Here is a 13,907-nt window from a genome sequence, read left to right on the forward strand (position 1 = left end):
AAAACAGCAGAGAAAGGTGTAGTCTACAATGGCATGTCATGAGACGACTAACGTTACACCTGTATATAATATAATATATAATAGAAGGAAGATCAGTCAGTATTTTCTGAATTGTTTTCTTCCACGTTATCAGTTCTCTTTGTAGCCTGTTACCTGTTCAACAAACACCTCCACATGAATTAAAACCTGCATTCTGTATTTATACTGTGTACTGTGTCCTGCTCAGAGGCAAATGAACCATTGAAACAGAAACAGAATGTGTTTATATTATTTATTAATTATTTGCATCTGTATTTATTGATATTCTGATTGTGAATTCATTATTTAATAATCTAGAATATGATGGAAAGATGGATCTTTTGAACACTGGAAATTATTTATTAGGCTAAATGTTTCAGAGAAAATTGAAATTATGTAACTCATATCAAACCAGACACTCAGGAATTTTCAGCTTCACATGTGACTGAATGGATATAACAACAAATTATGTAAAATACAAATGTGTTTAAAATGTGTTTCTTGCTGACAGACTCACTGACTAACTTTATCCATAATAACAGTTCATGGGGAAAATAAGATTATGAAAAGAAAAATCTTTCAACTAAATGAAGAAAGTTGATGGTTCTTTGTGTTGATCAGACTGACAATTAATAGAATTTTTTAACCAGATGATGAATCAGAAAACAAATAAAATATAAAACTTGGGAGTGATACACTTTAATCTGTTATCTGTCTCCACATTGGTATGAAACTACAGTGATGTTGTGATGTATCAGGTCAGTCCTATCAGCTGCAGCGTCCAATCGACCGGTGTGAAGGCTGCCCTCGTGTCTCCTCGCTCCTCCTTCTCGGAGCAGAAACAAGAGACTTTGGACTAATTTAATTTAATAGCGGAACAGAACAACTTCCTGTTTAAGCGAGGAGCGAGGACAGAACAAACAAGACACTTGGAATGTACCCATTAAATTGGGCAATTGCAGATGTTTTCTTGTGACTCCACCCGTTAGATAGATCTTTATTTCTTTCAGCATTCAGCCGGCACGCCTAAAATGTCTCCGATAAAGGAATTTACTCTGACTTACGAAGCTCTCAACGAAGAAAACACATTTTCTGATGGGGATACGGTCACAGGCACAGTTAGTTTCACTTTGAAAAAGGAAACCAAAGTGAAGGGCCTTCTCGTGAAAGTCAAAGGGGATGCGTCCGTCCACTGGAGTGAGGGAAGTGGAGATGATAAACAATCTTACAGTGCGCACAGGAGATACTTCAAAGTCAAAGAATACTTAATTGCCGAAGATGCAAAAGGTAGCTAAAAAGTGTGAGAGTGTGGTTTGTTGAATTGCCTGCTCATCTTTTAGTCTATTTGTTTGTTTGAATGGATATTTTAGAGCTTACTAATGACGTAGAGGCACTGTCTGCTGACAGCTTTTATTGCAAAGTGCTGTATGTACTTTATTGTCAACATCATTTTGTTTCTTTAGATAAGCTCAGTGATGGCTCTATGACTTGTCAGAATCAATTCACATTTGTGAACTAACCTTGTTCTCTACAGGAAAGTGACAATTACCCTTTTTTACCCATTTTTTTGTAGGCAATGTTCTTCCCCAAGGGGATCATCGCTTTAAGTTCAGCCTTAAAATCCCACAGGGGTAAGTGAAGACTTCTAGCATCTGGTGTTAGAACTAATTGTTTGCTTTTACAAATAACTATATTTGTGGACTGGTTCTCTCTTCTTCTCTTCTCTCTTCTTTTTTTCTCAGGGACATGCCACCATCCTTCAAGGGGGTTCATGGAAATATTACCTACGTGCTTGAAGCAAAGCTGTCCAGGAAATGGCATTTTTCTTCTGGAGAACGAAAAGAGCTCAATTTTGTTTCTAAGTCCTTCCCACAACCTGGACAAGTGATGGTAAGTGTATAATGACACATGTTATGAATCTAATAGAATTTTATTTCCACACCCCAATTTAAACAATGTGTTTGTCATAGTTTGGGTATTAACAACAAGGGAAGTGGCCCCAAATGCTGATACACCCAAGCGAAACAGGTAGAACTACAGTCACATTACTGGAACTTAAAGTCAATAATCAGGCTTACAGTTAGCAAGGACGTCCAAACATGCAATCACATCTGACAGGGCTGCGCAGAAGGTGAAACAGATCATATACAGTATATCCTGAGGCTAAATGAGGGAATGAGGGACAGGAGTGTATGGAAGTGCAGGATCAGATGTCTGGCAGAGGCCAGGAATCTCTGAGGCCATCTGGTAGAAAGGTGGGAAATGACAAGATCTGGAGATCCATATTAAATCCAGGGGAAGGGGGAAGAGAGAAGGTTATGAGAGTGGAGGGGGAGAGAGGGAAATGGAGCAGGTGACGAAGTCAATTGACTTAAGAGACAGTTGGTCTTTTTAAGTGTGAAAGCAGTCATACAGTTCAGTATAGGCCTGAGTTTCATTAAGTCTGCCATGTAGAAAATTCTAACATAACAGTGTTTTATACTTCAATACAATTGGGAGGAGAGGGACAGCAGGAGATAATCTGAGAGTTCACGCTTGTGATGTCTGATATGTTGAGAAACACACAAACCGGCTGCTTGCATAAACAGAGGTTGGAGTAGGTTCTGCTGCAAGAAGTGGAGTTGGCAGTCAACAGCGTTGAAAGTGTGGATTGCACTTATTTATTTGAATGGCTCATTAGAGAGTCAAGAAAACATTTACAATATTGCTCAACCCCATCTCAAACCTGGACATGGAAGATTCCTTTTTAGATTTTTAAGTGTTCACTTTTATGGTGTTATTCTAGACAAGGTTGGCTTAATTCAAAAGTTAATAGCAAGACGACAACTTTTTCCCCTGAACTTTGAATTTCAGCCGTATGAAGAAGTAAGTTTAAATAAAATGTCAGTATAAAATGTTTGTTTGTATGATTTGTTCAAGTGTCCCCAGGCTGGTTCAGTCAGCAAAAAAGACGTCCAGATGTCTGCCACCATCAACAGAAAAGCTTGCTCTCCAGGTAAAGTCCCTCCAGGTTACTAATAACATAACCTGGTGTCCCTGTAGGACATAAACTACAGTGTATTGTCAACTGATGTCAGATGTTTACAGCTTTTTACATTTTTAATTACTAATTCACATGAAAATCCTTCTGGTATTACATTAGAATGATTATTACATCTCAAACTAAGTTTATATAAGATTTTTTGTGATGTACTATGGTGACATTATTCCAGAAAAATCAGAGCATATTCAGATTTTATTATTAATTTTCTTTATAGGTGAAACTTTGTCTATTGGTGCCAAAATCAACAACTCATCCTCCAAAGAAATGAGGGTCAAATTCAATTTACAACAGAGAACAGTGTACCATGCCGATGGCTCCACGAATACCAGTTACCAAAGTCTATGCAAAATGGTTGGAGACACAATCGCACCAAACTCAGAGGAAAATGTCTCCTGCCAATTGAAGATTCCTGAAAATATCATCCATACTGTCCATAACTGTGAAATCATCTCAGTTAACTATGAAATTAAGGTATGTAATAATGTAGTATTGACATTGAATCATGGTGGTAAAGTAGCTGTAGCACATCATTAGAAATATAAAACTACATAACAGCACAACAGCTTGTAAAATCACAGTATCAAATGCTGTATAAACATAGACACTATAATACAGGATGATCAAGCCAGCAGGGCCATAATAAAAATTAATGTCAAATGAATCAATTATTTTGGCAGTTTGATTGAAATCATTTCTGATCGATCTTAAATCTCAATTTCTCTGTGTCCCAGGTGTATTTGGACATCAGCTTTGCCATTGACCCAGAGGTCGTGTTTCCACTGGTCATTGCTTCTTCCAGCTTCCTTACCCATCAGCTTGGTGACGATTTTGGTCCCTACCCAGCTGCAGCTATGGGGGCCCCAAGCTACAGTGACTTCCCTGCCCCTGCTTACCCTTCTGGACCTTATCCTGTACCTGCAGCTCCGGGTGCTTATGGATACCAGGCACCAGGTCCTGCTCCGTATGGTTTTGCAAGTGCAGCTTTCCCCCCCTCTTTAGTGCAGCATCAAGACCCTTCTGCTCCACCTCAGTTTCAACATGGAGAACCTCCATCTTACATGTCTGCTTTCCCGCCTTCTGTCAACAGTAGCAGTGAGCCTGATGGCAAAGCCTGAGCATCAAAAACAACACAAAATACTCATGAAGTATTGATGATTGTAAAGGCATTTGAGCACATTTATAATGTATTTGTAAGTAATGTAACTGAATTCTGAAATTGATTAACTGTTTACATTTTTTAGTTATGTTTTACATGTAAAAATATTTAATTTACATTGTGTGTGTGTGTTATGATGGAAAATTTCTATGCCCCATATAAATCCCATTTTCATGGGAAATTATTAGATTAAAATTAGTAATAGTTATTTTGACTTTATTGTTTACTTTAGCTCAACAAGTTTCCTTCTAGGTGCAAGATTGTAAACGAAACTTCAAATGTTTTACAGAGAACAAGATACTGTATGAGTTTCAGGCAACAAGGGAACCTCTGTTTTTTTGTCGGCTGTGAAATTAATTGTTGAAATAAAATAGATTTTGTTGGAGAATATGGTTTAATAGTTCTGCTAAGACCAATGAATATATCTATTGTTACCAAGGTCTTTCACATTCTTTGTGGTGCATCATGATACAGAAAAACATCATGTGACCATGAAGGCCCCAAAAGCTGTCCCATTTCTCACCCTAACGAGTGGGCGATCCTATTCAGCTTGGAACACTGTTTTCTCCTTATAACAGATTTATGCTCTTCAAATCTAATTGGTAGTCCATGGAGTTGTAGCACACTGGTTGCACACAGATTATCTTTATACCATAGTAGTAAACAACAAGTGTGTATGAGTTGTGTGTATCAGATGGAAAATCCTTCCAGAGTAATAAAAGACACGCAAAACAACAAACAAAAGAACACAGCATCAACAGCAGCCCAGATTTATGGTGGACTCACTTTTTCCATTTCTAAAGCCCTCACGTGACCACCTACAGGTGCAGCAGTATATGAGTTGTCACTGGTTTGTGAAATTGTAATGGGCAAAACCTATCAAAGTCATCCTTATAATGTTAAAATATGAACAATAACTTTTGAGCAATAGCTTTTCAACTGAAGTCCTGTAAGATCCTCACTTTGTCCCCTATAAAGGACATTTTTTTTTTTAGACGGAATGCATGGTGTCTCTATTCATTCATGTAATGAATGCAGAGAGGAAGGCTGCATGAAGTTTTGTTACCGCCCACTTGCACTTGTTGCTGCTGATGTGACGAAAAGACCCTAAACTAACTGTGCCTGTCATCAACATCGCCATGAAGAGAAAGCTGCTGTGCGTTTATTTGCCTCTCCTCGTCATTTTCAAAGGTAAAACAAATTAATGTTGGTAAATTACTTTTTTTAAAGTCAGATCAACATATTAAACCGTTGTTTCTTTTTTTAGTTAGATTGATTTAGTTAGTGGTTGGACGTTAGATATCCCGATGGCTAAAACTGAGACAACAATTCAAAGCCAGGCAAAACTGCCTGTAACTCTGTTTATTTCACCTACAAACAACAACTTAAATGTGTTTTAACGTTAGCTTAGCTAGCTAGTTGTCTGAATAGTTGCACACGTCGTATCTCAAGTACCGTTAGCCGAGAGACACTTTGCAAACCTGCATGGATTTAGTAATTAAATTAATTGATATAGCAGTGCGTTAACGTTATTAGTTCATATGCTTTAGGTTACTTGTTAACCATAACCCTAACCCTAACCCTAACCCTTAACTCTTATCTTATAATAATAATAATTTAGCTAACCTAAGTTAGCTATTAGCTCAGAGCAAATGTTTAATTTTGAGATGAGTGAGGGCAGTTATATGCCTACTTCAGAGCTAAGTATTACAAGAGACGAATTAAAGTAATATTTTATAAGACATGGTCGCCATATACCCAAGAATGATTAAATTGCCATGTCTTAAATTGTTTTGGGAGCGTTGTTTTCATGTCCCCCAAGTACAAAACTCATCCATTGTCTCAATGTTAGACAACTAGTAAACTATGAAACTGCTATCTTACCTCAGGTCACTTTCAATCAGAGGAGGAAAGTAACTAAGTACATTTACTCAAGTACTGTACTTCAGTAGAATTTTTAGTATTTCCATTTTAGGCTACTTTATACTTTCACTCCACCACATTTCAGAGGGAAATATTGTACTTTCTACTCCACTACATTTGTTTGAGAGCTTTAGTTACTTTTCAGATGAAGATTTGACACAATGGATAATATAAGAAGCTTTTAATATGCAACACATTGTGAAAGATGAAACCAGTGGTTTCTAACCTTTTTGGTTTTTTACCAAAAGCAGTGTGTAATCGGGGTCACATTTCAGATGTCTATGAGTTGTCGACAGCTCCACCAAATAGGCTGGTGATTTTTGGTGTCACCATTGAGCCCTGTGGAGGTAGGCCTATCAATGAAACACCAAGGAAGGAGGATGCCCACCTGATGACCTCAGGGAGGCTTCTACCCCTGCCTCCACTCAAGCAATGATTGCCAGTTACAATACAGGATTGTAAAACCAAGTCTTATGAGCTCAACTCCCCCAAAACTTCTCACATGGTTTCATTTCAGTAAATGTTCAGTTGATTCAATATTTCACCAAAAATCAAAGATTAGAGAAAAAGTCCAAAAACTGAAAACAGATTTGTGTATCAGAACTTTGTTTTTTCTTCTTTTCTCTCCCACTAATCATCTCACAACCTCTCAGATTTATCTGATGACCTTTTGGAGGGGCCTGACCTCTAGGTTGGGAACTACTGGACTAAACTAGCTAACTGTATATAAAGCAGTTCAAACTAGCTCCACCTCCTGCAACTACAACAGTAACATGCTGCTTACACACTGATGCTTCAGTATTAATAATCTAATGATGTCATATATAATAATATATCAGTCAGAGGGACCAAACCACTACTTTTACTGCAATACTTAAGTATGTTTTGCTGCTTATACTTATGTACTTTTACTGAAGTAGGATTTGTCATGCAGGACTTTTACTTGTAATCGTGTATTTTTACATTGCTGTATTGATACTTTTACTTAAGTAAAGGATCTGAATACTTCTTCCACCACTGCTTTCAACACATATATTTCTTATGTGAGAAAGTCCCTTGATTTGCCAATTATAATAACTACCTAAATGCTAATATTACAGGTTTTAGTCTCTTGACTTGCATGAATTTGTTATGAAGTTAGAACAATATGTTGGATAATACTTGTCTTCATGTCCCTTCCACAGAGGTGTCTGGTTTAAAGATTCGAAACAAGCTGCTGGGTAAATGTCTGCAGGTGCTGGAAGCAACCACTGGAAGTAAAGTGTCACTGGGGGAATGCAACCCATATTCACCCTCACAGGAATGGCATTGGCTCCCTGAGAGCCAGGCACTGAGCAGTCAGCACACTGGGGAGTGTCTGACTGCTCTCGGAGAGCAGTATGAAGGTGTCTACCTGCAGCCCTGCATTTTTAGGATTGAAAGTGAGGAGACTGGTGCTGGAGTAGCAGCAGTGGAGATGGGCAGAGAGACAGGCAGCCAGGAATGGTCCTGTTCCAAGAAAGGCCACCTGACTTTGATAGGGAAGGGGCTGCATCTTAGTGCTACACAAGAATCCACTTTGGTCTTCCTTTCAAGGGAACTTAAGCAGGTAAGATTATTTAAAAGAATATTTAGGAAGAACAGGAAGTTCTGTCACCATGTGATATACCATTTGATTGTGCATTAATCTGATTATTTAAAAAGTATCTGAAAATTAGGAATGAAATGTAGAATATTTTTTACCTAATTAAAGTAAGTTATAAAATATCATATGCTAGCTGGATGTTCTTTTGACTGTTCACAAGCAGGGCAGTAGGTGGCGGACACTTGACAACCAAACACTGTGCAATGGGAGAGACAACAAACATAAGCAACATCAAGACCAACCTCGCCACCATCTGGGGAAATCGTTGGAACCTGTGATTTTTCCAAACGCCATTTCTGATGTGGACAGACAAGCTCAATCATGTAAGAACCTCATAGTAGCTCACTAGTGGTAGTTAACTGACATGTTGTCTTCATACAATATGTGACACTAATTAAAATAACAGGCCAGTGTTTTTTGCTAGTTTAAAACCCCTTCATTACAAATCACATTGGCAATAATGTGTTTGACATTATTGTCAAGATACGTTGTTGGAAACAACAGAATACAAATAAGTAAAATACAAACTATTAAACATGAACATCAAGGAAAATGAATGTAGTCTTTTTTCTGGCATTGAAAAGGTTGCTGTTCAGCAGCTGATCCTCAAAGCTTAAATGTTTTGCTTTCTTTGAATGCACCGACATGAGGCCTTTACAGAATATCCAACTTCCAAGTCATTGTGATGGATAATCTATTCTTGTACTATGGTGAAACTAATAGAATACAGCAAACAGAAAGGTAGGCAGTTATTTAGAATAAATCATTTATCATTATCATTTTGGGTTTGCAGTAACATAAAATGTGTACAGTTTATAATTAATTGGCTAAAACATGCAAAAGTAGCCATGCTCTTTAAGATACATTTCTAAAATTCATGTTGTAAATCTGATACCAGTTGCATGATGTACTGTATTCTGCAGTGGGCTGCAGATTAGATTACAGCATGCCTGCTCTTAGCTCAAGGCTGGATATAATTTAGTTAAGTGCGCTTTTGACCAATCAATATTTTCCTCCTGCTGGAAGCCAGCCAACCACTCCAGGATACAGCATCCCAAGGACTTGTGATGTCATGGAAATGCTGATTCATGTTGTGTGTTTCCATCAAGCTAGTCCTTTATGAATAGATTTCCCTCTCAGTACCTTAGATTGGACAGACATCTCTTCCTCCATCTAAAATATGTGCTGATCAAGAAGTCAGAACTTGTGAAACCTATGTTTTGGTGCTTTTAGTTGACATGTTGTTTATCTCTTTTCCTCCACTTACAGTTGAAGGTTTAATGGGTGTGGAGGTGACAGGATCATATCCTGTAATAGATGTGTCTCTGTCATCCCTGACCACTAAATCCCCCGCGGATCCTACCATGATTTTCTTCAGCATGGACTATGGTAAATTTTATAAACTTTAATCAATAAAAGATTTACTGCATTCTCCATATGTCCAATTTCAAGAGTGGAAATCCACAATATGCCGACATAGAGTCCACCACTAGGTGGAGATGGATGAAAGAGAAAGTGAAGAGGAAGTTTGTGGTGGGTGTGTTGCAGTGTTTGTAAAGGGGTTGTCCACTTTTATTTGCAGGATAAGAGCCTTGATATTATCATGAGAGATTAGTTTCTAAAAACAAGATTTAGAAATGTGTATGCAAATATTTTTTATGGATTTATATGCACAGGAAGCAAATGTTTTTAGATGAACTATGAAATAACTTGAACTTAGAAATAAAGATGTAGAATAGTGACATTCATTCAAATTGGGCTGTATTTATTTGTAATATAAATAGTTATAAATAAATAGTTTACTTTTTTTTTTGCTGGTATTTGTTTGTGGATTGAAAAATGCATCTGTGAACACATTTGTAAATTTCGGTTTTATTTGTGGATCATGAAACACGTATTTGTCACCAATATTACTACTTAGACTTACTTTCTTTAATGTAGAAAAAGGATAAATGTTGATTCCAGTGTGGGTTGTGTGAAAGTAATGAGTTGTTGCCTGGTCTGCGTTTATGTAGGGATGGGCTGGAAGATAACCATGCTGGTATTAAGCTCTTTGGCTCTGGTCCTGGGAACTGTAATTCTTATTCTCAATGTTTACTCCAACAGGTGAGTGCCTAAATACACACACAAAATTATGCAACCACACACACTAAAGTTGACAATTTTATTTATAATTCCCTTCATCACAAAGTATGTCTCAGATAGCTTTGTAAGGAGGCTTTACCTAGATCTAATCTAGTATTAAAATTATAAGTTTATGGATACCTGCATCCCTTTTAGGACCTCACCAATAACAATACATATAAATGAACAAAAAAACTATTCATTTGAGGTGAAAAACAGAAAATAGTTGATTAAAGACATGACAGTATATCAGAAACACTAATTTGGGGAGAAAATGGAAAAAATCTTGCAGATTTCAAAGTGCTCTGATTGTTTAAAAGTTGTACCTCAAGCCACTTTCTCTCTTATCTTGCTGTGCCAGAAGGAAGAAGGTGGTGTGTGTTTTGAAGTCGTACACCCCGAGGCCAGAGATGAGTGTTCCAGGGTCCCCGGTGCCCAGCGAAAGAGCCCCGCTGACAGAACATGCCATGAGTCTCTCACACTCCTCCCCTACTTTACAACGAGGAGAAATCCTGATTCAGTGGAAGGATGGCACTGTTACTCCACTGTACGAGGCCTGAGTGTTGTGCTGTTTATGTAGGTTTGGGCGTGGGTGTGTTTGTTCAAGCATGCAGGCTTTCTGGTGCATGGGTATGCATGTTATCATCTGAGTTTGTCTGAATGGGAGTCAAATGACAAGAAAAACAAAAATAAGGCAAAATAAGATCTGTTTTTTTTTGTTGTTGTTTCAGACTGTTGACATCAAAATGAATCATTTCATAAAATGTCTGGACAGATTATGGATTAGTATCAGGCAGCTTGTGTGAGGTTTAGCTGCCAGAGGGAGATAAAAGCTGTTGTGAAGCTGCCAGAATTGAAAAAGTTGAGTATTAGCTGGACTAAAGGTTTTCAAAGATACTGAGTGCTGTCTTTTGGTGTTGGAGATTTGAGGGATTGCTTGTTGGATGAAAGGACTGAACAACGAAGCATTCAGCTCTTTGACATTTTAAGTACCATTGAAAACATAGCAACCAATAACTCAGACCTTTGGTTGGATAAATTCTAATCCAGGAAACAAATATTGTTTTGCTAATGCCTAAACTTTACAATGATCTAACTGCCTAGATCTGGATTAATGTTACACACTGTTCTGCTGAGTCAGCTCAGGTGTCACTTGACATAATGCTTAATTTTAATGAATTTAAAAGCTGTCACTTAGTACTGTGTATAACAACAAATCAAGACAACCACACCCTTAAAGTTAGGATTAATAGGTTATTTCAGGAAAATACTATTACAGTTGTGTTTGCATACGTAGATCTGTCACAGAAAACAGGTTAAACAATGTTTAGTTAGACAGTTCACATAATTCAGTAAAATTTAGCTTGAATTTCATATCATAAATAAATATAAAGTAGTTAGATGTGTCAGAAGAAAAACTTAACCTGCTGCCTTGGTTACATAGGAAATGTTTATAGTCGTTGATACAGTATAATTCAGTACTGTTCATTTTGTAATGCACTTTGTTTTGATACTGACAATATAAAAACTTTAATACATTTAAATTGTGAATCTAGGATTTACACCTCATTCCTGACCTTGGAAACAGCAATTGACAAAACAATCGCCACTCAATGTCTGTTTTAAAGCTTTAGACCGTATCACTCAGGGCCGATTTCACAAAGATAGACCTTCAACATGTTAACATTATCATATGTTCCATTCCATTATCATATCATCTCGATGCAGCTGTAGTAGAGCTGAGCTGCTGTGGCTTCTTATAGACCATGTTCACACTATTTCTGCTAACATGTCAGTGTGACTCAGGAGAGTTTCCTTGGACAAACAGTTGACGATATCCTCACTGTTGTATATTTTCAACAGGTTACTGCACGCTCCAAAAACTCTTTCTCTTCTCATTGCTCACACCATAACATGTTAACAAACCACAAATTATAAGCCATCTGGTCATCTGGTGCTGCTGGTAAGCAAGTGTCACCATAAGTCACTAGAGTTATGCCATAGAAACATGGCCCTTAGTGCAGAGTTAGCCTGTTGGTCGGGTGGCTAACTTTAGATTTGAAATAAGTCACTTATTTCAGTGAAACAGTAACTTGTAGTAGACTAATCTACGTCCTAACACTACAGACCAGCCCTCCTTTCATCAGCAGATGAAGTTTGCTCAGTTGTCATTAAACTAGATATTTAAACTTTCCATTAGTCTTAGCACTTTTAGGATTTCATCTCCATGTTTGCAAAAAGTTGACCACAAAGACTTCACAATATGGTTGAAAGCCCTGGAACCAGCGAGTAAGTGGACATTGAGTGGAGATTGTTTTGTCAGCTACCTTTGACTTGTTGCATTTGTATGTTCTGGTTGGACCAGCGATTAGTGTTAAACTTGTTAGATTAATTAACTAAAAAGTTTTTTTTTTACCTTTTTATAACTGTTACCAAGCTAATAAAATGGGAGATAGACTACTGAATTGATTGTTTTTGTGGTTACATGGATGAGTGACATGATGTATGTATTGTCTAAAACGTATGTGCTGTACATCCGCAACCCCTTTCCCATGGTTTAATATCCTGAGTGAGGGGGACTGAAAAAAGCAGCATTTATGGTAATTACATCAGACAGTCTGCAGGGATGCAGTAATCACAGGTATGTTGAGTTGTTGATGATAGCGAAGTGGGTGGTGGTGGGGGGGGGGGGGGTCCAGACAAAACATTGCATTTCCCTGTGGCGTGGAAAGTTCCCAGCAGGAAGAATGTGTTTACAACAGAAAACCAAAGTCTGATTTACTGTTTTTGGGAGAGGCTGAGAGAAGTGTTACACAAGTTTTATTTTAACAATAATAAGTAGATCTCTGTTTGTACAAAACACCACCAGAAGGAAAGAACAGTGTCTTTTACTCTCTTTTACTTTTTGTTGAGGTGCCACACAAATGTACATTCTATATTTGAAAAGTCAATATTTGGAAAGTGACACGTTCTCTTGTATGTTTTGGCTCTATACTCTATAACACTTCAGATTTGAAATGAAACAATAGCTGAAAGAGGTAAGTACGCTACTGACTTTCAGCTTCACTGTAATTTGCGGTTGTTTACACATTTGGTGAATAGTGCAGGAATTGTAACCCTATCATTGTCCATCTGCACTGCATTGGACTGTACAGTGCTCATCCAATAAGGATCATGTGAAGCTAAAAATCAGCCCTTTAATTTGATTGTCACTTTAACTTCAGTGTGCTGGAGTGCTGAACCAAAACAAAGGAGAACTTGTCACTGTCCAAACAGCGGTGTATGTGCACAGGCACGTCTTTGCTGGTGAGGCAGACAAGAGATGGGAGTGACACCTGTATGAATAAGAGGTGTGTGTGTCACTGACTCAGCACTCAATATCTGACGGATCACATATCTGGTTTCAGTCGCCCTAAAGTGAAGTTCATCAGAAATGTTTGTTACATTGTTTGATGTTTCTGCTTGTTCCTGCTTGTATGTTTTTTCAGACAGTAGTGATTAATTCAATGCTTGGTCCAAACGAATAGAACTGAATAGATCTTAATTGTTCACCGATTTGTCTTAAGCTCACCAAAGCATAATAGGCATGATAGACACAAAATATATAGCAGAATATATAAAAAAAACAGAGCACCATCAAAAAACTATAATATACTACAAACAACATTGACTTTAAAATTCTGATTGCACTTAGAGGAAAACACTTTTATATTGTCTGATTTCTTTAAAAGAAGTTCTTGGTAGAACTCACCAGTTTGAGTTTTCTCCATATAAAATACCAGTCAGTGTGAAACAATGAAAATAGTTTTGCATTGTGAAGTTGTGCGGACAGCCTTCCAGTATAGGATGAAAGGGAAAAGAAGACAAGAGGGAGGAACAGAAGCAACAATAAACAGATGTGTTCTTAGGACTGCAGATTTATGAGCATCCTCTATTTCCTTCTCAGCAATACACAGTGGCCACTCTTCAGTTTAAGTCCAAATTCAAGAAAGACACATGCTAAAATCTTATGGTCATGT

General features: G+C 37.6%; 2 protein-coding genes across 3 annotated transcripts; both read left to right on the plus strand.

Moving 5' to 3' along the window:
- The first annotated feature begins 875 nt into the window (after positions 1–875).
- On the plus strand, positions 876–4,605 carry LOC137195380 (arrestin domain-containing protein 3-like). The gene is made up of 6 exons (XM_067607696.1): positions 876–1,305; positions 1,592–1,649; positions 1,761–1,908; positions 2,938–3,013; positions 3,276–3,532; positions 3,793–4,605. Exons 1-6 carry the CDS (start codon positions 1,050–1,052, stop codon positions 4,174–4,176), a joined length of 1,179 nt encoding a protein of 392 aa, XP_067463797.1. The 5' UTR covers positions 876–1,049; the 3' UTR covers positions 4,177–4,605.
- Positions 4,606–5,252: 647 nt separating this feature from the next.
- Positions 5,253–12,353, plus strand: si:dkey-245n4.2 (uncharacterized). Of its 2 annotated transcripts, none has more exons than XM_067607710.1 (6): positions 5,253–5,408; positions 7,325–7,728; positions 7,925–8,087; positions 9,034–9,153; positions 9,780–9,870; positions 10,250–12,353. In XM_067607710.1, exons 1-6 carry the CDS (start codon positions 5,357–5,359, stop codon positions 10,446–10,448), a joined length of 1,029 nt encoding a protein of 342 aa, XP_067463811.1. In that variant the 5' UTR covers positions 5,253–5,356; the 3' UTR covers positions 10,449–12,353. The 2 variants fall into 2 exon arrangements, with proteins under 2 accessions (XP_067463811.1, XP_067463821.1); XM_067607720.1 differs by having other exon boundaries at positions 5,259–5,408; positions 7,928–8,087.
- Positions 12,354–13,907: the final 1,554 nt, after the last annotated feature.

This window comes from Thunnus thynnus, chromosome 2 (assembly GCF_963924715.1).
Source record: "Thunnus thynnus chromosome 2, fThuThy2.1, whole genome shotgun sequence".
Taxonomy (NCBI): Eukaryota; Metazoa; Chordata; class Actinopteri; order Scombriformes; family Scombridae; genus Thunnus; species Thunnus thynnus.